The following is a 23,983-nucleotide window of genomic DNA, read 5'->3' on the forward strand; positions in this document are numbered from 1 at the left end:
CTTGTAAATTCTGTTCAGTTTTTTTCTTTCTTAGCCTCTTTTCTATCCTCTTTCTAATGTGTTTTGGTAATTCATCAAGAACACCTTCTAATACAAACACTTTGATGGGCAATCTCGGCTATTACGTTTGTCTTTTTTTCTCAATCACACGTATATGTGCTAGATTTCTTTCCACTGCTCACAAATTTGCCATTATTTTCACTTTGACACACGCTACAAAGAAAATAACCAGGTTTTAATCGTGTCTCTCTTTGTCTTTATCAGGAACGCAGGACAGCGGATGGCGACGTGACCCATCTCACAATTAACAGGAATGGGGAGTCGCAACAGACTTTCAAACTTACTCTAAGTATTCGCCATGAAGCTACTCACATGCATTCAAAGGCAGTTTAAATCTGTCACTTGCTTATACATGGAGTGTCAGAAGTGTCACAATTTCCTAGTTTCAAACATAAAGTGTCACAGCTGTATGGTCAAAGTTATTCCAATCATTTATCAGAATGGATCAGCAGGAAGGACACTGCTGTGATCGGCGTTTAGAGTTAGACCATGTTGGATAGCTCTGATCCTTTTTTTTCTGTTTATTATGCTTGTGTGAATTATCTGTCACTTCCCGCTGTCACGTCTTAAATGTCCAAATCTTTAGGGTAAAAAAAATGTAATTGGATGAGAAATTTCAGAAGCTCAGGGAAGACGTTTCAACAGGTGCGTGTTAAAGACAAAGCAAAAGAGTCCAATTCTGCATTCTGATTCATTTTTTTTTATATATGTTTTGTCTGTGCACAATAAAATCTTTCACATCAGATTCTGCCAACTTCAATTGCTTGCTCTAGACTCTACTAAAACATTAATCTAGAAAAAACACATTTGTAATGTACAGTGGTATATAAGAGGGTTTATTGTTGTGTGTATCACCAAGGCTAAATTCCTTCTGGGCTAAGATGGACTTTTTTGCCATTTGAAACTGGTTAATACTCCTTTCATGACAGTTTCACAAAAAGCCGTGATATTATATTCCTAAAGAGTATGCAGTTGTTTTCACATCTAATTCATACCTAAAATTATATCTTATTTAGTGTGTACTACAAAAATCTCTGTCACGATTAAGAAACATTTTTAAACCACACGGTTCCTGTTTTCCTTTCCTTTCCTTTCATTCAAAGACAGTCTCATCATTAGTCATTAGTGTGTCTTTTCTGCCTATATAAATATAAGACATGGTGGCAATGTCCTCTCTATGTGAACTGCTTTTGACTTTTGGTTTGAATTATCAAGCTGGCTTGACATTGATTTTTTTTTTTTTTTTAGCTTGTTTGAATAAAAGCACCACAATAAGGCCCAACATGAAGCACTTTGTCTTTGATGTCACAAAGCAGCAACCAAGCCTCAATTGCACAATTATTAGTAAATGTACTTTCATCAGGCCCAGACTCTCAGACTACACAAGGGCAGAGGCACAATAGTCACAGTGTGCGTTGCTGGATATCATATAACACTCATTTGTATAAACACACACACCAGCTACCATTAGTCATTGCATGCCATTGGGTGAGCTGCCTTTAACAGAATGAAAAAAGTCTTTGTCACTGTTATCGCTCGGATTCAAATAACTTTTTTTTGCTTGTTTGAAATCAGATTTGAACTTTACCTGGGTACAGTTTGAGTTTGGAAACCTGGGTGTTATATCAGTCACATCTGTAGCAGGTGTCTTTTTTGGAATGTGCTAATTCAATCCGGAAGAAGTGCTCTGAGATGACAGAAAAAGAAGACAAATATGATACTGACTCTTCTTAAAGGAAGTCTTTGTAAATGCTGAACAGAAAACTTTAAATGGAAGATCATTGCGTAATAACTTACCTGTATAATCAGCCCTTTTTAACAGATGACCTTCCTTAAGATAGCATCATGCTGTATGTTTATTACATCTGCAGTTTCTGTGATGACCTAGGGGAATCAAGCTTTCAAAAGGCTTAGATAAACATCCTCTGGTGCTTTTTTAGCTTCAGTGTTTGCCTCTCATCATGGAGTCTCTGGTATAATATTTGGACCACATGAGAGCTATCACATGTCAAGCACAAAGCCCAGTGTAAACAGGACAGTGTGTGAACAGTCCAGGTGCTGCTCAATCCTTTGTCATAGTTTAAAAGGCAGCAATAAATTGTGACATAGATGAGTTTTGCCTCATTATCTTTTTACCTTTTACTACGTGTTTATCCTTTTTCATAACATCCCCCGTATTTCCCCTTTCATTTGGTTTGAGAGGAGTCATCATCCGGAACAATTTTTTATTTTCTCCAACCATCTCCTGAAATGCATTCAGCCAAGATGAAATGATGAGACATCTATTATTATGAACTGTATCAATTTGCTTTGGATGTTTATGATGCTGTAATATATATAACAATTATATCATCTAAGCACAAAGACTTGAGGTAAAATAGCCAGCCGGTTTCTGAACAAAAGTGATAAAACCTCTAACATGCATACTATATATTGCTCGTTTAAATTATTCACTGTTTTAGATTGAACTAATTGTACAATTTTCTTGACGTGGACCCATAACTTCAAAGTTTTTGTGGTTTTCGACCCAACTGCATGGTCAAGAAAAAAAACCCTATCCAAAAAAAACACAAATTATTGTTTTAATCTTGGACAAAACTAATTGCACACAAGATATGATAATTATTTTGATTGACTTTGTCAGTGGCAGACTTTTTTCCTGCTAAACCAAGATAAATGGCTGAGGACTTTGCCATACTCTACAAACATCCATAAGGGCAGAAAAGAAAAGTTTTCTTTACAAAAATGTCACAGTATATCTAATGTGATAAATTACATTTTCTAATACTGCATTTTATGACAAAGAGACAAGTGTAGGTTCTGTGTAATTTCACAGCATCTCCCAGTATGTCACTGTTTATTTAAAAGATTCTTCAAAATTAAGGGGAAAAAAAGAATTGCATATTGTACAACTGTTATGGTGTTTTCTTTGTGTAACAGCGAGCAATTCATCAGACTACATTTTCAAATCCAAGAAAATGGTTTAATTAGATACAGTGAGCAAATCAGCTATTAATGATATTTGGAAGTTGCTTTGAAGGTGCAAAACACCGCATAAAGTCTTAGAGAGGCAAGATCTAACAGCCTGTGTAGTCATGTAAAGGATAGAAATACAGTAGGTAATCCTGACAACTTTCCAGGTGGAACTGTGAAGCTATTACTGCATGCCCTGTGAGGAAATGATTAAACTAGAAGCTGGAGCAAGCTGTGACAAGAAGTTAGCTGGAGACTAATGTTCACTAGCCTGGCCCAGCATGCAAGTGTTAGCAGCGAGCAGCATGAACTCTGCAAAGCTGAGACAACTAACCACTGCAGGCAGGTGGAAATGTCAGCGGGACCAGATTAGCATGATCATGGATCCCCATTAATGATGCAAAAGGTGACGTCAAGCCCAAACCCTTTTAATGCCACGAGAGAGGGTTTTTTTTCCATGGAAAAGAATCATCTTGTAACCATAAGTGATGATTAGAACATAGATGAACCAATAAATCTGAAGTTTCACCTCTCGGCTCAGTTACTTTTTCACCTCAACAGACCTGAGTAACTCCCTCATTACTGCTGAAGAAGCTCCAATCCATCCTTTTCTCACTCATAAACAAGATCTCGAGATCCTTCACCTGAGGCAAAGACCCACCCCCAATCTGGAGGGAGCACGCCACCCTTTTCCATTTGTGAACAGTGGCCTCAGCTTTAGAGGGGCTGACTCTCATCCTGGTTCATTCATACTCAGCTATAAAGCGCTCTAGTTTGTGCTGGAGGTCATGGCTTGAGAAAGTCAACAGAACCACATCATCCACAAAAAGCAAAGATGCAACCCGGAGGTTGCTAAACGAGATGCCTTCCTCTCCCTGATAACGCCTCGAGCTCCTGTTCATGAAAACCATAAACAGGATAGGTGACGAAAGGCAGCCCTGGTGGAGTCAAATTAGGGATGCACTGATCCGCTTTTTTCACCTCCGATACCGATATCTGAGGTTTAGTATCGGCCGATACCGATACAGAAAAACAGCGTGGAATTATGGTAACAAACGGTAAGTTTCATTGCGTGGAAAAGACTGGGATCATTCTTTTGTGCAAGGCAACATCAGACTTGACTTAAACATTACTTTCCTATTTTTTAAAAAACAAATAAACAGATAAAAATTTACTGAATTGCTTATTTATTTTATTTAATTGTGCACCAGTAACACAATCTTAACCATAAAAATATAACAAGTGTATTTGGTTCAGTCAGTACAATTAGGGATTCAAAATCCAATGTAAAACAAAATATTGAACAATAAAGTAGCTGAAATTGAGAAAAAAAACAATAGCTTCACCAGCTTGGTTGGTAGACTTTCAAAATAAATAGCAATCGGCTCTTTATATAGTTTAGTGCAAATGGGAATTAAACATCCATTACAAAAGCATCTGAACAAAACAATAGCTTCTCTAGCTTGGTAAAAACTAAAAAAAAAAAGAAAAAAAAGAGGTAGTCCCAATTTAACAAGTTTTTTCACCACTAGAGGGGACAGAAGGCCCTTGGAAGAATGCCAATGTTGGACAGGACAAAGGGGGGGGAAAAAGGTCGATACGGATCAGCCCATTGTCATGATACCCGATCTCGAATCTCTTCGATATTAGTACCGATATGCGATCCAAATATCGGATCGGTGCATCCATGAGTCAAATACGCATAAACAAGCTTGATTATGGGCTGAGGATACTGACACAGTTCTTGCTTTGGTTAGCCAAGGACTTAATAGCCCTGAACAAAATGCCAAAGTTGTGTTTTGCTGAGATTTTTAGTTGGCAGTGACTTCAGACTGCCAACTGATGCATGTGCTCTCAATAACAGAAAAAAATATTTTTTTTTCCTCAATAAGCTCCATTTAACATGAAGGTAAATAAAACACAACCTGAGAAACAAAACAGCAAACATAATGAAATATTGTTTTTCATAATGAAATGAGTGAAATGACAAAACTATTGTATATATAATTACATAAATCAACCATCTGTATGCAACAGATGAATAACTGTAATTTACAATTATTATGAAATACAACAACAAATTTCAGGTTACATCCTTCCTCTCCACTCTAGCCCTCTAATATTTTCTAAAATTTAAAAAAAAAAAAATCTAAATTAGAGAAAATTAGTTACATGGTTAGTCAGCAGTTACACTGTTAATAGTTACCAATAATAGCAGAGATGTTTGTTTTACAAATAAATGAACAAATATTCATTAGCCTGAAAGACAGGTAAATATTCAGGACTAATGTGGAGTCAGGGGGTAATGGAAAGATCACATGCGGGGTATTTGTTTGGTGGTATTAATGCGTCACTAAGGGCGTGCTCCTCACAACAAGCTCTATATAGTTCTGTGATCTCTGCTACTGAGCACACAAAACATCCCTGCAGCCACTCGTTTCACACAACAGATTTAGTCGAAGAGATCTCGTCTTTGAAAATGCAGGCTGAGGAATACAATCGCAGAGGTAATCTTTTACTGCACTCTCCTTTTGACTATGATAAAGTTATATTGCACTGCAAATGAACCAGCAAACAGTAATAGAAATAAATGTATGTAAATTGGAGTATCACTCACATTACAGTGTTACTGATCAGGTAAGGAGCTGGTGGACTACATCACACAGTACCTGGGCTCCATCAGGGAGAGGAGGGTCATTCCTGACGTGAAACCAGGTTACATGCGGGATCTTCTTCCTGACACCGCACCTACAGAACCGGAGGACTGGGAGAATATCTTCAACGACATTGAGAGGGTCATCATGCCAGGAGTAAGTTCCTACTATCACACAGCATATCAGCAAGTATAAATGTTCTATTTTGAATCCATGTCAGTTGCTTAGTTGACTCAAAATGATTTAGAAAACAACTTTAAGGTGAATATTTTCTCATGTGGTTGCCCAGGTGGTTCACTGGCAGAGCCCCCACATGCATGCCTACTACCCCAGTCTCACTTCATGGCCCTCTATGCTTGGGGACATGCTGGCCGACGCCATCAACTGTGTTGGGTTCACGTGGGTAAGTGGATAATGTGCTACACAACAACAGCAAGGATATCACATTAATAACGCGCCATCCTGATTGATTATACTGTGCGTCTTGGTTTTAAACAGGCCTCCAGCCCAGCTTGTACAGAACTGGAAATGAACATGATGGACTGGCTGTGTAAAGCACTGGGGCTCCCCTTCTTTTTCCTGCATCACCATCCTGACAGCAGAGGTGGAGGTATCCTGCAGGTCAGCAGCACTATTCGTTGATAAGCCCCAAACCTTCACTGTAGAGTTGACTGTTTTAATTGAAAGCTCATTCGCTCTCCCTTTGGCCTGACTCTCCACTTAGAGCACAGTCAGTGAGAGCACCCTAGTTGCTCTGCTGGCAGCCAGGAAAGACAAAATTCTGAAGCTGCGGGCTGAACTGGACCAGGAGGTGGACGACTCAATCCTAAATTCAAGACTGGTAGCGTATGCTTCGGAACAGGTCAGTCACCCCGTGTTCAGCAACTTATCAGAAAGACAAAATGTACAAAGATTTGATTTGTGACTGATTTTACAGGCTCATTCCTCAGTTGAGAAAGCAGGTCTGATCTCACTGGTAAAGATAAGGTTTCTTCCCACGGATGAGCAGTTGTCTCTAAGGGGAGACACTTTAAAACAAGCCATCCAGGAGGACAGGAGGAGGGGACTGGTCCCTTTCATGGTACTTTTTAATATATATATATATATTTTTTAGTTGATATCACACATATGTTACACAATATTGTTACTGTTTTCAACAACATATGCTGTTACACTAGAATAACATTCAGTAGGTTATCCATGGATATTTAGCAACCAAGTCATGTTACTGCCTATTGGTCATTTATATACAAGCAGGAACTGCCTGTTTCTGACACTTACTGCAGGGCACACGATTACGAAACTGTTCTTTTCTTGACAACCATACTGGCTGTAGTACTTTGCAAGAAATCTAACAGATGTAATTATTTTTAACAGCATACTGTAAAACCCCTGAAGCTTTCTGAGATGTGCTGATATGATAGAGTTTTCTATCGTTCCTGGTTACACTTTAACATATTAACACCCAGTTGCAGAAAGTGCCCCAGTTTATATCCTCAACTGCTTCTATACCTGGACTTTGTTAAAACTCCTCTTATGTGCATCTTTAAATTGTTGGTTCATTTTCAAAAGAGAAATCCCACACAAATAATCTGGGAAAACACATTCCTGTTCAATGTTTTATTATGATTAACTCGGCAATTGTAACTTGTTTAATAAGAGCAGTGTGTAGCTGGGATCCCTTAGCATTTTCAAAATCTTTGTGTCAAGAAAAAAATACTTTTTAAACAATACAACTTTGTGTATCAGGATGGGAAATAATCAGTAATATAAAACACTCCAGGGGCACCTGAGTAGTCCCTTGCCAAGGACAGCATTTCAAATAAAACATCCTCTTCCAATCCTAAGCCAATTGCTCTATTTAGCAATTTAATTGAAAGTAATTTGATTAATATTTTGCGTTTCTTCACCTCTACACCAAGTTTCATTCAATTTGGCATGACAGTTCTACATTATAATGTCAACAAAGAGACAAAACACAAAGAACAATCACATACATTCACTGAGAAACTGATGATGAAAAATTCAAAGAGCAAGAAAATAAAGAGGAAAAACTGTACAATCTTATCCGTGATTTTTTTTTCTCTCTCTCTTGTTCAGCTGTGTTCAACTTTGGGAACGACGGGAGTGTGTGCCTTCGACAAGCTGTCCGAACTGGGACCCGTCTGTGTGTCTCCAAGCTTTACTTACATATATCTCTTCTTTTACCACTGTTTGTAAAGCCAAAAATTATTTTGTTAATTGTATTGGGAATGAAGAAACACTGCATTTGAACCTTTCTGCAGGTAAAGAAGAGGCCCTCTGGCTTCACGTAGATGCTGCATACGCTGGCTCAGCCTACTTCTGCCCTGAGCTCCGATGGTCCCTGGAGGGCATTGAATTTGCACACTCTTTTGTTTTTAACCCTTCCAAGTGGATGATGGTTCATTTTGACTGCACAGCTTTCTGGTGAGTCATTTTGTCCTCAACAATAACTATGAAATGAAATTTGGAGTTAAAAACCACTTAACCTGTTGTCGGTGCGAATCATTTGTTTCCTCAGGGTAAAGGATAGATACAAGCTCCAGCAAACCTTCAGTGTTGATCCTGTTTACCTCAGGCATGAAAACTCACAGGCAGCCACAGATTTTATGGTATTATAACATCATGTCTTCACTAAATCATAAGTGTAACCATCATAGAGACAGGCTACATTCAATAACACTACTTTTTTCGTCTCTTAGCACTGGCAAATCCCTCTCAGCCGACGCTTCCGGTCTCTCAAGCTCTGGTTTGTCATGCGCTCCTTTGGGCTGAAAAAGCTCCAGGCTCATATCAGACATGCAAGTGACATTTAGCCCTATTCTTGATTATTTTTTTCAGAGCAATAGTAAAACATTAAACAAATTGTGTCTGATGTGAGGCCCTCTGTTAAAGTGACAACCCACTGAAGCTTCAGAGTAATTTTTTTTCTTCTGTTTTAGGGGATCGAGATGGCAAAGTTGTTGGAGTCTCACATAAGGAGTGAACCAAATTTTGAGGTTCCTGCTCAGAGGCATCTTGGCCTGGTGGTCTTCTGTCTGAAAGTACGCAGCACAACCTTCTAAGCTATAAAAACGCACAGAATGAGTGTTTTGCTTTTTGCATGAAGCAACACATCTGTTACTGGCTAATCATTACTAAGATGTACAAGTGTTCTCGTAACACCTTGTTCAAAGGTGAGTTCGAGGAATATAGTTTTATCAACCGAGCTCAGGTGAAGGGCAGAGTCAAAACTAAAATTTAACTGAACATGTCAGTGTTGAAATTTGTCTGAGGTCAATAACAATGCTTTACACACAATGAGGTTTTCTTTTATTCTAGGCAGGAAATGCTTTGACCCAGGAGCTTTTGAGGAGACTGACCCGTTCGGGCACAATGTACCTCATCCCTGCAGAAATTCAAGCCAAACGCATCATCCGATTTACGGTGACCTCACAGTTCACCACTGCAGATGACATCCTTAAGGACTGGGGCATTATATCTAAAACCGCTTCCACTCTTCTGGCTGAAATGCACGCTTTGAATAATGCAGACCAAACAAGACCAGGGGGAGATGAGGCAAAAGGAGCTGCAGAAAACCAAGACTCTCATTTAGATGCCACATCTGACGAGAAAGAAGATGCAGCCGCCCAGCTGGAAAAGGCTCAAGTGGAGCTGTGGATTGACAAGAATTGGAATCGACCTCGAAGACCAATGCGCTCTCTTAGCTGCAACAGCGAGCCTCTGCCTTACACGCACATTGGGCCGCTGTCTGGCTACGACTGTGAAACAAGGTCTGGTTTCAAAGATGCAGCAGGGGGCCTGCCCCTGCCATCAACAACAGGATCTGGCCCTTTGTATAAGATTACTGAGATGCCTTCAAATGTTCTAGGCAAACGGGTGCTAAAAAAGCTGACAAAGTTCTACAGTGTGCCCAGTTTCTGCAACCAGTGGGTTCAATGTGGTCAGCAGCAACTGTGCTGCCCTTTGAAGGTTTCGCAGGCATCTCAAAAACACCTGTCCTCCACCTGTGAAGAATGAACTGTATGCCCACTTCTCCTGTTGCCAACACAGCTCCCTCTACTACTCCACTGGAAACTGCCGCTGCACCTAAACTCCTATAATGTTCCTGAAAGCAATGAACTGCAGCACACACACACACCCACACACCCACACAGTAAATCTGTTATTGATAATGAAGCAGTTTACTTCTGCATCGGCTGTGCTGATACTGAGCCTGCACAGACAGCCACTGGCAATTTGATCATCACAAAATTAAAGTTATAAGAATGCGGGATTGCTTTTCTCATTTATTATCGTTTTTGTTTGGTTTTGTTTTAATTCTCAAAACTTTTTCCTCTGAAATAAGTCATGTACAAAATATTCCCAACAAAAAATAAAATAGCTCATGTGCTGTATATAAGTGCTCACTTTGCAGGCCATTTGTCATTATTATTGCATCCTGTATCGCCTAAAAAATTAAAAGCACTATTTGACAATCCAATAATAAAGATTGAAATCATTCAGAGTCTCAGTGTTCCCTCTTCTATAGCATTGAATATCTCCGAAGTCATGGGTACGTAGCCCTTGTCTTCCAAGAAGAATAAACGATTCTTGATGATGGTGGGGTTGAAACCTTCCTCGGCCAGCTTCACCTTCAATTGCTTAAAAGTTCCCGTCACTGCCAGTGCATCCTACCCCGTAAAAAATAAAATGGTTATTTACTGGTCGCTGGGACATTTTCACACAATTTTTCATACAAGTTTGTAAAATTACCAGAACTTTGTTTACCTGTATGCGAATGAACCGTGGCCTCGCATAGCTGGGCAGGTAGCTTTTAACGTGCTGGTATATAGCTTTACCATCAAAGTCCATGTTTTCTTTCAGCTTTAGTGCTGCCATTCCAATTCTTCCTTCGTGTCCTAATCAGTACAGTCAATATCAAGAAAAGACTCATTTTGGTACATGATCCATTATATTTGCCACATTTTGAAGAGAGGTTGGGAGACAAATGTTTGATTTACAGATGTGATTTTGTAACAGTTATTATCTTATGAGTGTGTTCTCAATAAATCACCATGGATGTATTCATTACCTGGCACTTTTACACCGTAGACATTCGCCTCCTCAACAAAGTCCACTGTGAGCAAAATATCAGCCACCTCTGTGGTTGCCACATTTTCTCCTTTCCACCTGCATTACATGACAGTAAAGACAGAAAACATGCTTAACACAGGTGCAATGTTTGCTTTTGAAACAGGTAGCTTAAATGAAAATAACTTTCTTTTTTGTTGCTAAAATTATAACTATCATATGACAGTAACACACAAGACAGACAAATTGTGAAAAAAATCTGTTTCCACTGCCTCTTCGCATTGCTTCTAATCCACTGTTTTTGAGTGAAAATAAGAACCAGAAGGAGTCACAGCCACTTCTACAGTTGCCGTGGTTTCTAGCTTGTGCATAAATGATAGCCTCATCTTCAGCGAGGAGCGCTGGATGCAAAGCGGAAGCACAGCAGAGAGGGAGAAGTAAATGCTAAAATCTCATTTTTACCAAGTTCTGCCCAGTTTTACCTACTTAAAATCGAAATACTGAATGTGACGTTAACAGAGTAAACAAAATGCCAGCAAGTTCGGAAAAACAAGATATAATGCTGTCCAAAATCTGAGTTGATAAAACTGCCAGTAACACTGAATAAAATTGACCCTCAAAGGTTAAGAATCCATCCAGTTTAGGCATTGCTCTGCTCTTTTTTTAACTGAACAATTCAAAGACGATTTCCAGTGGCTACATGTCTTTGTGATGTGCATTCTGCGTTTCATCATTATTTGTCAAATTTGTTCAATTGTTCTTATCCACAGACCTGAAAGTGTCTCCAATGCGGTCCTGGAAGTAAACAAATCCCTCATTGTCTACTCTTAGAAGGTCACCACTGTTAAAGTAAACGTCTCCCTTTACAAACACATCTTTCAGCTTCTTCTTCTCTGTCTGCTGCTTGTTCTTGGCATAGCCTGTGAAGAGAGATTGTTTTCCAATCTTTCCTACCAACAAACCAGTCTCTCCTGCAGATGGAAGAAACAAACAAGATGTGTTTTCAGTGAGAAATTTAACTATAAAGAAGGGAATTAGCTTTGGGGGAATGTGGCTCACCTTTTGGGACTTCAATACAAAATCCTTTAGAGTCTCTGACTGGCTCCTCTTTCTCTGTGTCATATCTTATGAAGGCATATGGATTCGACATCTGAAAAACAGTTGAAGAATAAATCACAAGGAAAAGAAGATGTGTTAATGGAGTAATCCATGTATGTACTATGCATGTAGTAATGATAGAAATGAACCTGCTAAATTTGAGACAAGGGTCCAATCAAACCAACAACTTGACGATGGTAAATCTGACCCTGACCCGAAATGCTGAGCAAATAAGCTTGATTTCTCACTTTGTACAGAAAATGCTCTCTGCCAATAGCTCCGATTTTTCCAACGTAGTTGACAAAGCCAACATTTCCTTCAGTTGCTCCGTAGCATTCACAGATACGAATGTTCCCAAATCGCTTCAGGAACTCGGTCCAGGTATCTCCCCTGATCCCGTTCCCCACAGCCACTCGTACTTTATGATCCATTTCATTTTCTCTCTGAAAGGAAAGCATTTTTACAAATAGAAAGATCAAAAACAAAAAAATGTACAAGCTGTGCATCTAACTGATGAAAAGTGTAACAGAAACTACCAAATTCAAACAAAAATGTATTAAGGTGCTGATTAAATTTAGCACAATATTTCTATTGATAAATATCCAAACATGAGACGGACGTTTACCTTTGGTGTATTGCAGAGGTAACGCATTACCTCTCCTATGTACTGAATGACAGTCACGTTGTACTTTCTGCAGTCGTTCCAAAAGTTGGAGGCAGAGAATTTACGTCGTAAAACAACTGTGATGCCTGGCAAGAAAGGAAAAGGTTTCAGCAGGTTAACTACATTACAGTGAGAGTTCACCAAATGTTGGGAACTCACCAAGTGAACTGAACTTTAGAACTTTGAAAAGCAAACAATGAAAATCAGAGCCAGAAGGTCTGTTGTTTGAGGTCATATATCGGTTGGTTTAACCTAAAATACACCTAGTTATTATTGGGATGTGGGATGGAAACTCATATTTGTCATTTTTACATGTAGTTTTCACATAAAGTGTTTTTTTCTTTCTTTCATGTATTACCTCTGTCTATGGCTCCACAAAGTCCCATTAGAAAGCCAGAAGAGTGGTAGAGAGGCAGGTAAATGTAGATGACATCATTTGAGCGCACACCAGCGATACACTGAAGGAAAGATGACAGCCATACCCTCTCGTGGTTAATTACAGCTGCCTTGGGAAGACCTAAAAGATAAGGCCGCCATTATAAGCAGATGACTCTGTATATTTTTTACAGTCCTACTTATACGGCTCAAGGCCACTACAAGCAAGACACAAAACAATTTGAACAAAGATTACAGGTCAAGGTGAAATAGGTCTTTCAGATTACCTGTGGTCCCTGACGTGTAGATGTACAGTGCAGGAGTCTTGAGGTTCATGTTGGCCCTCAGCTCTGGTGAGAGAGGCTGATCCGAGGCCTGTTGAATCTTGTCAGAGAGGCTGTCGATGCCCTCCACATCACAGTGCTCGCTGAGGATAAAGACACGGATGCCCTGCTGCCTCAAGCTGGGCAACACCTCCTCTACTGCTCCTCTCAGCTCTGAGAGAGAAACGCAGAAGAGAGGTTGTAAGGTCTTCACAAAGGTCAATGCAATCACAATGAGATGCCTCGAGGCTACTTTAAGGAATTGCTTTATTGCAGAATTTATTCAATTGGCTGTGCATGTCATACAATTAGTAACATGAAACTGCAGCACAGAAATGTTTAACTGATTATTGGTATGTAAGAAAGTATCTCCATCTTTCCTGATCGTTCCTGTTCAGGTTTTGTCAAACGATATGACCAATTATCACAAGAAAAAGTACACCTAGAATAACACACAGAGAACACGTTTCTGGAAGGAAACAAATTTACCATCAGTTTCTGACTTCCTTAAATAAATATGACAAAATTCCACGATTTGGGAAATGTGAAAATTCCACTTTAAAAAAAAAACACAAGGCAGCATATGTGAAATGAATTCCACACACAGCCTGTGTCCGTTTCTTTGTCAAAGCTTACCGGCACCAACGATGAGGGCCTTGGCATCGCAGCAGGAGAAGCAGTGCAGCAGGGACCTGGATCTGATGTTGTGGTTGAGGAGAGCCGCTACGCATCCCAGCTTGGCCAGCGCCAACCAAACCCACACGTACTGAGGTTCGTTTTCCACAAAGAGGGCCACCGTGTCCCCCGCCATCAGGTGGGCGTGCGTCGATAGAGCTCTGGCCACTTTGTTGCTCTCTTTGTCGGCTTGGCTGTAAGTGTAGGACGTTCCCTCGAAAATGATAAACTTCTTGTGTGGATGCTTCGCCACTTTGTCCAGAAAGCAGTCTAAAATACTAACAAACTTTTTCTTGAGTTTGCTCATGCGCATCCCGATGCGCAAGGCACTAATTGCGTAATTTAGATCTCCGAAAAAATAGGGGTTTCGCAGGTAAAGCAATATGGGCAAAATTGCCAAAACGGTACAAATGATATAGGCAATCATCATTATCGGGAGTAATGTGTCTGTCCTGCTGCTATGCGAGTACTGAAACTTTTAACATCTCATTCCAGCGGTGGGTGGATATATTCTGTTTACGCCTCTTGAACTTTGGACGACTTTCTCTTCTGTGGGTGTACTCTCGTGGTCTCGAGTGTTAACAATTGAATTGCTGCTAGAAGAATATGATCCCCGGGTTATGTTCCCAGGGTTCCCCATTTTGAACTCATGAAGGTGGATTGTTCAGCCACTCAGAGGGGAAAAGTGGGTCATGATTCCTGCTGTGACTGGAACTAACTCCGGATGAACTTTATTAACTTGTGCCTGTTGTTATATTTGATTGGCTCTTCACTGAATCTGATGAAGAGGCTCCTCGTGCTATCTGTCAGTATTCTTAATCAGGAATGGGTTTTAATGCCGGCGTCCTGTAGTTTGAGTTGATAGGTGTGTGCTAATGATAATAATAAGTAATAAAAATAATGTATTATTTTCTCAATTTTTCTCACGTAACAGTAAAAAAAACTAAAATATAAATGACAGAGCCCAAAAACTGTCATGTGCATACCAGTGTGTTTGTAATAAATACTCCCACTTGTACAGTAAAGTGCTATTATTTTCTTTATTACATTTTATTCAGTGCAAAGCACTTCTCTTGAGCTGCAAAGTGACCCTCAAAAGCATGTGTGCTTAAATTGTTATGCAGAATGATGATTTTGGGCCAAATGCTTGCTGGCAAAACACTATTTAAGGAGCAAACAATCCTGTTCAAAATAAACTTATCCATACTTATCTATCAAAAATGATTGAATACAACATAACAAAGCATAAAAATGTATTTATCATATGTATAATTAGCTTGTTCTGGGTTTTTTTTTTTTTTACCCGTAGTAATATATAGCGCAAGGGTAAATTATAACTAACTTTAGCCAAAACAGTATAGCTGAAAGTAAGGTTGTTTAAATTTACAATCGTCAAATCAAAGTTCAACTGCCAGATCTCACTCTCTCTTTTTTTTTTCTTCTCATCCCAAGCAGTAAACTAGACATAAAAGAAAAAGAATGGATCTATAATACACTGCAGTACTTGGAAACATGTTTTTCTGAAGTGGTATCAAAGAGTAAAATGATCCACTGTTCCTATTTTGTAAGTTCACATATTTTCATGTGCTTCAACGATTTGCCAAAATGAGGTGACATCCACTTCACAGGAGTGTTTGATCTTGACCGCAATGTAACTAGATGTACCTGTAGATTTAGATTTTATTTCATCCTTTTTAAATAAGTCTTGCTGCAGGTTAAAGACATACTGTATGTTGTCCATGTCACTTTGTAATGAACACAAAAGGAGATGCGCCTTATTGCTCAACATCAGTGTTGGATTTCAGTTATGCTCTTATTGCAGAATGTGAGCAAATCCCCACAGACGTTTCCAGAAGGTTTGGGCCATGTATGGCAACTGTTAAAACAAGCACATGGCATACATTCCCCAACCTACACCGAGGACAGTGTCTGGAAGTGTGAGTGTTTGGCTCCACCTGGTGATTTTTTTGTCAGTCACATGTGAAATCTTTCCTTGTAATGTTTGGCGAGCAAAATCACAAAAGGCGTACACATGGTAACTAGTTCTTTTTTTACAGAAAGAATCAGTTTCATTTTTCTGTTTTGGCAAAGTGATCTATATTTACAGATATTGGTAAGTCAGGAATTTCATAATACGCCTTATTCTACACGTTTTTGTCAGCCACAGACACCACATGCTACTGACATCTTTCATAAAAGAGAATAATCAAACTGTCTGTAAGTTTAATGCCTTGTGGTTGGTTTCCCAAGATGATTAATAACTTCCTATTAAACTGCAGCATCCATCCACGTGTGATACAACACCCACTATCACCATACAGCAACACTTGTCAACACAGATATCGTGCAGAGTATAGAGTAAGCAGCAATCCTCGCACTGAAGCACAGCCATTATACAACTACATGCTATCTATATCATCACTTCCTGGTCAAATATATTATTAATATGACTGAACATCTCCCCTTGCAGGTTGACTCCAGACACTGAAGTGAGTCCTGACATTAGATTGTTACACTAACTTCCATATACGTTTCCTTTTTAAAAAAAAAAAAACAAACAAAGGATAATCATTATTAAAAGACTGTTACGTCCCTGAGCTGAAAGTTCAGTCTGAAAATGCCTGCATAGCTTGTGAACCTGCTCATAGTTTGATGCCTCCTGATATGATGGAGCTGTAGAGCTCAGCGGTCAGCGGAATGTAGCTCTTAGCATTATCATCCAGGATGTAAAGAGGGTCCTGGATACGTCCTGGATCGAAACCCTGCTCCACCAGCTTCACCTTCATCTGCTTGAAAGTCCCTGTCACCTCCACGGCACTCTGGACAGAAAGCACTCATGAAAAAAACACTGATCACGTGATCACAGTCATCTCTTGAAAATAGAACTGTTTGTTTTTAAATATGAACATATGCCCAGGGTTTCATTTGAGAGTAAAATGAAGTAAACTATGTGCAAAACTGATTTACCTGTACCCTTATGAAGCGAGCTCGTGCATATGAGGGCAGATAGCTAACCACATGATTATAGATTTTACTTCCATCAAACTGTGAATCTTCCTTCACAGTTACAGCTGCCATCCCTATCCGCCCCTCGTGTCCTGAGTAAAAAAAAGAAATAAAACAAACACAGATTAACTAAGTTGTCACAAAATCAATGTCTCTCTGCAATGTAATGCTATAAAAAAATCCCATTCTGGTTAAAGCACACAGATGGAATGACTATCACCTGGCACTTGGACTCCATAAACGTTGGCTTCTTGGAGACAATCTATGATCGTCAGGATGTCAGACACCTCAGTTGTAGCGACATTCTCACCTTTCCACCTGTGGGTTCAAACAAGTTACAACTCCATATCAACTAGATTTTTTCCCCCTTTAATCAAGCTAATGCATGTTGGTTTAAAACGAAAAAAAAAAAAAAAAAAAAGCATATGCTTCCTCTACTTGATAAAACCCAACACCTAAACAAGAAATACAAGTGGGCCAAGAATTCCAACGCTTCTCGGAAGATTAGGATATATTTTAAAGATGAAAGGTGGGCTGGAGGTTACTCAGTGCTAACAGACAAATGTTTCAACACCATAGTGTTTGATCAGAGTCAGAAAATGTATGAAATGTTTATAATACATAGCCAATGGCACAGTGAGGGGAAGATAACATGAGCAGTGAAACCATAATCATGCTAATGGTACAACTGTCTGCGCGGTCCCTTGATAACAAAGATAGACCGAAGGGAAAAAATACTTTGGTGGTCTAATAAAAGTATCTTTTTTTTAAAAATACAGCATTTGTGATGGAAACTATGTTGTATAAAAATGATTAACTGCAACAATAAGTTCTTCATAAAAAATAAACTACACTTCATTTGCCAGAAAAAAATGTGCTCTACGCTACTTTTTTTAATCAATTAAAAAACCTGCTGTTTCTGACTTGTGTCAGTTGTGTGTGTTTACCTCTGAGCAGAAACAAGTCTTATTTGTCGTAAAATACTTTGCTCGATAGTTAAGCACGAAGTCAAAAATCAAATCATGACGCAATGTGTACCTGAATGTGTCACCAACGCGATCCTGAAAGTAAATGAAGTTGTCACTATCGATCCTCATTAGGTCTCCAGTGTTGAAATAAAGATCTCCTCTTTTGAGAACATTCTGAATTTTTTTCCTCTCCGTTTGTTCTTTGTTTTGGGCGTAGCCAACAAAGGGTGCTATGTCTGTGATCTTTGACACCAGCAGTCCCGTTTCACCTAAAAACGAAATAAATGAATAAATAGAATAGCCAAGCTAAACACGAACCTCTCAGAGAGAAGAGTTTAAAAAGGTAATTGTGCTATTCAGCTAGACAATTAATGTTGTTCTTCACCTTTGGGCGACTCAATGCAGAGGCCGCTGGCATCTCGCATCGGTTCGTCTCTCTCAGTGTCGTACTTTACAAGAGTATAGGGAAACAGCTTCTACCAAAGGAACATGTACATGTATTGTAATCAGTGTCCAATGCATTTTTATACCATTCGAATAAAACAATGTTGTTAAACAACACATTTTTAAGCCACAAATAACCATAACTTTCCTCAACAAGGGATCTGCATGGTGGTGCTTTTTAAACATTTCAGTGGTCAAAAACATCATCAGATTTCCACAAAATTTACAAAGTACCCAAATACTAAAAAACTAAAACTATCCTGTTTAATTGTTTAGTCATTGAAGAAAATGATGCTACACTACAAATCAGTAAGAGACAAAAATATATAAGACTTCATTTGAGGCTGATTTCAGAGTCAGGGATTTTTTTCAATCAGTGGGAAAACAATTAGGTGCGATGCACTTGATTGGGTCTCAGATTCTGGAACAAAATGTTTGCAGAAGCATGACAGGTGTTTCTGAGGACCTCAGAAAGAGAGTTCATTTTGTTTATCAGTCTGAAAATATGACAAAACAATGTCTAGTTTATACTCCTCCAATCAACAATCAGACACATTGTGGACAAATGAAGGACTTTGTTTCCCTTTCCTAGGTGTTGTCAAGCAAAAGAGATTAAGCTAGTGAGTTGAGTTCATATTTACAAACAAACTGGATTCGGTTCATCTAAAAAAATTAATAAAAAATGTTAAAAGTTAAAAGGATAAAAAAAAAAAAGAATAATTTTGGTTTTAGATGTGGTCATTCTTACCCGATGCAAAAAGCTGACTCGTCCAACAGCTCCGATTCTCCCTGCGTAGTTGACGAATCCCACATTTCCCTCAGTGGAGGCATAGAACTCCAGAACGTTAATGGTCCCAAAGCGATTGAGAAATTCTCTCCATACCTCTGCTCTGACACCATTTCCAATGGCCAGCCTTACTTTATGGTCCTTGTCATTGTCTCTCTGCATTTTGACACAAAAATAAGAATAAAAAGGTGAAGCATTGTGCGTGTACTTTCCTAAACAGTTACTTCAATATGTCAAAATATTGGACTGAAGACTTGAGGTATTGCATGATCAATCAATTAGGATAATCAATTAATCCTAAAGCAGTGCTAAAAAAAAAATCAAAAGGACACTTCTTATGAAAAAAAAATGAAATGTGGTAATGGGACAAATATATATATTTTTGAGTATTTCAAAAGGATGTTTCTAAAGTGCAAGAATACATGCTTTTAAAAACATGCATGTTAACGTATTTTCTACTATGCAGATATCTCATAATGCTTCTGACATTTAAAAGCACACCGATACACGTGAAAAAATACCTCGATTTAACAAAATACTCATCTCTTAAAATACTGTGACGCACAAGTTTTACTGTATATAAGTACAAGAAGATTTGGTTGCCAAGTTACTTGATATGGTCCTCTAAAGTAAAGGCCAGCATCTATTCCTAGAGGTGACCAGATAAAGACAAACCACCTCCTCTAAGGGTCACGCAGTAAATTGAGACAGAACTTCATGTGATGCAATTAGATACTCTGAATGGTACACATGTAGAAAATGTAGAAAAAACACGCTTTCATTGTGATCCTCGAAAAATGTCAGATGCATTTTATGATGTGCTTAAACCCCACAGATATTGAAGCAAAAGACTGGAATCGGATAGTTGAGATTTAACGATTTCTATTTTGGTAAGCCAGCTGTGCTGTGCTTTGGGAATGTACAGATTTGAAAACTAGTTCTCTCTCAATAGCAGCTTGCTGCAGCCGGTTCACAGCACCCCGCCTCTGCAGCTGTTGGGAAGTTTTACAGTAGTTAAGATGGCAAGGGGGAGGCGTGGTGCCCAAAGGTCCCTGCCAAAGATCTTGTGTGAGCTTGTTCAGGTTGCAGTTAGTCAAGCCATCAAAAGACAAGGATAAAAGAAAAATTGGTTAAGGCCTACAAAATAAGATCAACGTGTTAAAATCAATGGTTTTTGAAAATGAACTATTCAATGCAACAATTTCCTTCTACATTGGGGCATCCCCATTACAGTTATAGATGACTAAGGCCTTATATTCAAGTGCCTCTGAGTAACAGGGAGAGTGATATCAACTCCCTGACAATCTTAAAGGATTGCTACTTGTTCGGTTTAAGCTGAGAGTTTTAACTGTCACATGCTCATAAACCAGCTGCAAAGGCTTTTCCACAAATACACAAATATAAGGCATATAACCTGGAATATGTGATTCTTAGTCGTATAAAGTGATTTCAATTACAGGGCTGCCTCAGCCACTTAAAAACATGTATTACAACACAGCTTAATTCGAACATGACTACCAGACAAAATTCTAATCAAAATCGTACCTTTTGTGTGCTACAAAGGTAGCGCATCACCTCTCCTATGTACTGGATAACAGTCACGTTATATTTCCTGCAGTCATCCCAAAACTGAGAGGCAGAAAACTTCCTCTTCAGAACTATAGTTGACCCTTAAAGGGGGGAAAAAAGCAAAGAATGGAGACATTATACTTTATTTTATTTGTTTTCAACTGATAAGATTTCTTTGAAGATAATCTTAAACCGATCTGCAATCAACGCATTTACTGTACACGGTCAATTGAATTAATTAAAGAGGAATTCATGCAAACAAGTTTTGAATATGTCCACAACTTTATGCCCACATTATTGACTTGTGTGCAAGTTAACTATGGACAACAGAACAGGGACTGTTCTGGGCAGTATTTAAAGGCCCCCCGAATAAAGCGTGTAACTAAGAGTGCTCACACAAATATACAATAGCTATGTGAACTTTAGCCTATTTAGGAAAAAGCCATTAGAAAGGATCTGTTCAGATTACTGGTGACAAAAGACTCTTTCACCCAGACTGAATCAAGGCAGGATAACGAGAGGGAGAGGAAGAGCAGGGGGATCACTTTTGTGTTGGGTGTAGCGGAAACAAGTTCAATTTATTTTTACATTTTTGCAGCAGCAGTCACACGTTTAAGTAATATGAAGGCATTTGAAGATCCTGTAACAGGGTGTCACTTTCATTAATCTGCATAACTGAAAATGGGAACGACTTGAAGTATTTTACTTAAAGGATAAGACCGGTTTTTTGACATTGGGCCCTTGATTTCACATTATAACATGATGTTCTACTCACCCCTGCTTGTTGTTGGTCATTTGGAGCTGTTCCGAAGATATTCGAGAGGCGTCTGGCTGCTCTCTTGAGATATTCGGCCATGAAACGGTTTCCTATGGGCAAGTTTATACGGGCACAAACTATGCTGTTTATAATTTATTAATTACTCTACACTAGCACTGATAACGTGGAGGTGCGTCGCTTACTTAAAAAAATCCGGGTTACTGTAATTTTGAATTTTTGTCGTAAAGTGGGTGTTACTGACGTCATCGTCGTGCTACTGCCACAGACAGCCCACAGACCTGCTGCCTATTTATTCATTCGGCTAAAATTCAAAATTAGTAACCCGGATTTTTTTAAGTAAGCGACGCACCTCCACGTTATCAGTGCTAGTGTACAGTAATTAATAAATTATAAACAGCATAGTTTGTGCCTGTATAAACTTGCCCATAGGAAACCGTTTCATGGCCGAATATCTCAAGAGAGCAGCCAGACGCCTCGCGAATATCTTCGGAACAGCTCCAAATGACCAACAACAAGCAGGGGTGAGTAGAACATCATGTTATAATGTGAAATCAAGGGCCCAATGTCAAAAAACCGGTCTTATCCTTTAAACCTACCGCCATTAACAAATTATTTTACAAATTTAGCAGGGAGGTCAGTGAGATATTGCATCTTGCATGTTGCAAGGTCAACCAATCTAAAAAATAAAGAAATAAGTAAGATAAATTACAATTAGCCGCATGAGAAAAAAAAAATGTATCTCCAAGATATCATCCCTCTGTTCATCTAAAAATGTCAAGATTATTAAGATGGTGCTGACTTTGGGTCAAATGCAATCTCACTCCAGAATGTGTGGTAGCTATTTTGGTCAACAGTGCAAAATGTAGCAGGTCTGCGATAATTGCTCAAAAACTGTCCAATTACTACAAAATAAATCTATGCCCACGACTGCTTTTAAAGTAGTTACTTGTCTGCACTTTGTATTACGCAGAACTCTCATGCATTGTCAAAAAATAAACACAATAAAAGGTCTTAGAAAATGCTTAAAAAGAACTTCAAGGAAATTCAAGCCCCACCGAACACATCCGACAGCTTTAATACAATTTTGTGTGCCAGCCACCCCCAAATACTGCCAAAGTAGCTACTTCTCCATCGTCTCACCAGTTTCAATGGAGCCAACAAAGCCAACAATAAAGCCTGCTGTGTGGTACAGAGGGAGGTTAAGGTAGATGGCATCTTTTGATGTTACACCGTTTGATGATAAAACAGCCAGAGCTGTTAACAGGCGGTTCTGGTTGACCACAGCTGCCTTAGGGAGACCTGAAATACAGAAAGACACAAGCAGGGCCTTATATATCTTATTGGTAGAGAACACTGCAAAATACTGCCGAACAAAACCACATATCCAGTCTCTCCAATACCAGTAGTTCCAGATGTGTAAATGTAAACGGCAGGACTTTTAAATGTGACATGTGATCTGAGGGATCGAGGGAGCGGGGCGTCTGATGCTTCTTCCACTTTGTCAGAGAAGCTCTCAATTCCTGAAGTGTCACAATGTTTGGACATCAGAAGGACGGTGACACCCTGCTCTAACAGAGAAGGCAGCACATCCTCCACTGCCTCCTTGAGCTCTGCAAAAGGACAAAGAGGTAGAGTGGGTTCATCACAACAGCTTACCAGTTTAATCTAGAGAGAGACTGATGGCAAACCAAAACCTTACAATCTCCATATTTTCAACTGCAGATTATGGGTGAAAAAAAAACGTGTTAAAAATCTGCACTTTTCCCCTTCAACAGTTTTTATTGCACAAATGACTTTATTAGTTGAGCTCCACATGGATAAACACAAAGGTTATCTCCTAAACCTCCTGGACCTGAAGTGATCAGCTCTTCTTTAAGAGCAGCTCTAATTGTCTGAAGTTTTCTAAAAAAAAAAAAAAAAAAACACTTTAAAGCAAGCACACATGTCAATACCTGGGGCTGCTATCAACACCTTGGCCTTGCAGCAGCTAAAGCAGTGCAGCAGAGATTTGGTCCGAATGTTGTAATTTAGAAAAGCGACAGGGGAGCCGAGTTTAGCCAAAGCCAGCCAGGTAAACATGAAGGCGGGTTCATTCCCCATGAAAAGTGCAACGCTGTCCCCAGCTTTGTATCCGGGCTGAGACCGGAGCGCGTTTGCAACTTGGTTACTCTTTCTGTCTGTGCATCTGTACGTGTAGCTTTCATCTCCAAACACAATGAACGGCTTATCTGGAGACGCGGCGGTTTGCTCCAAGAAACGGTCCAGAACAAAGAAGAGAGGTCTCCTTCTCCGCCTCGCAACAAACATGATTAAAATCCGCATGAGATCCACGAAATAGAGAATATCCAACCAAACATAAGGAGAAAAAGTTTTCAGTGCAAATGGCACGACGAGAATACTTGCTGAAATGATTGAAATGACATAAAACTCCATGGTCAACTCACTTCTAAAATCCTGTTTTAAAACAAACAAACAAGGAATGCTCGGTCCCTGCTGCAAAACGGGAAAGGTTGCA

At 39.2% G+C, this 23,983-nt stretch overlaps 3 protein-coding genes across 3 annotated transcripts; 1 reads left to right on the forward strand and 2 right to left on the reverse strand.

Moving 5' to 3' along the window:
* Window positions 1-5,450: 5,450 nt before the first annotated feature.
* On the forward strand, window positions 5,451-10,205 carry hdc (histidine decarboxylase). Its single transcript, XM_075479117.1, has 12 exons — window positions 5,451-5,540; window positions 5,671-5,843; window positions 5,977-6,090; window positions 6,186-6,308; window positions 6,412-6,549; window positions 6,625-6,768; window positions 7,788-7,854; window positions 7,973-8,135; window positions 8,230-8,320; window positions 8,411-8,509; window positions 8,651-8,752; window positions 9,030-10,205. The coding sequence occupies exons 1-12, from the start codon at window positions 5,513-5,515 to the stop codon at window positions 9,726-9,728; spliced, it is 1,941 nt and encodes a 646-aa protein (XP_075335232.1). The 5' UTR covers window positions 5,451-5,512; the 3' UTR covers window positions 9,729-10,205.
* On the reverse strand, window positions 7,302-14,371 carry LOC142396454 (long-chain fatty acid transport protein 2-like). Its single transcript, XM_075479254.1, has 10 exons — window positions 13,878-14,371; window positions 13,206-13,415; window positions 12,902-13,060; window positions 12,505-12,629; window positions 12,128-12,322; window positions 11,841-11,931; window positions 11,554-11,752; window positions 10,783-10,880; window positions 10,479-10,609; window positions 7,302-10,381 (listed from the first exon to the last, which is right to left on the reverse strand). The coding sequence occupies exons 1-10, from the start codon at window positions 14,344-14,346 to the stop codon at window positions 10,211-10,213; spliced, it is 1,848 nt and encodes a 615-aa protein (XP_075335369.1). The 5' UTR covers window positions 14,347-14,371; the 3' UTR covers window positions 7,302-10,210.
* Window positions 14,372-15,193: 822 nt separating this feature from the next.
* On the reverse strand, window positions 15,194-23,983 carry LOC142396507 (long-chain fatty acid transport protein 2-like). The gene is made up of 10 exons (XM_075479382.1): window positions 23,421-23,983; window positions 22,869-23,078; window positions 22,609-22,767; window positions 20,667-20,791; window positions 19,083-19,277; window positions 18,276-18,366; window positions 17,961-18,159; window positions 17,143-17,240; window positions 16,884-17,014; window positions 15,194-16,735 (listed from the first exon to the last, which is right to left on the reverse strand). The coding sequence occupies exons 1-10, from the start codon at window positions 23,899-23,901 to the stop codon at window positions 16,559-16,561; spliced, it is 1,866 nt and encodes a 621-aa protein (XP_075335497.1). The 5' UTR covers window positions 23,902-23,983; the 3' UTR covers window positions 15,194-16,558.

The sequence above is a fragment of the Odontesthes bonariensis genome, chromosome 1 (assembly GCF_027942865.1).
Source record: "Odontesthes bonariensis isolate fOdoBon6 chromosome 1, fOdoBon6.hap1, whole genome shotgun sequence".
NCBI lineage: Eukaryota > Metazoa > Chordata > Actinopteri > Atheriniformes > Atherinopsidae > Odontesthes > Odontesthes bonariensis.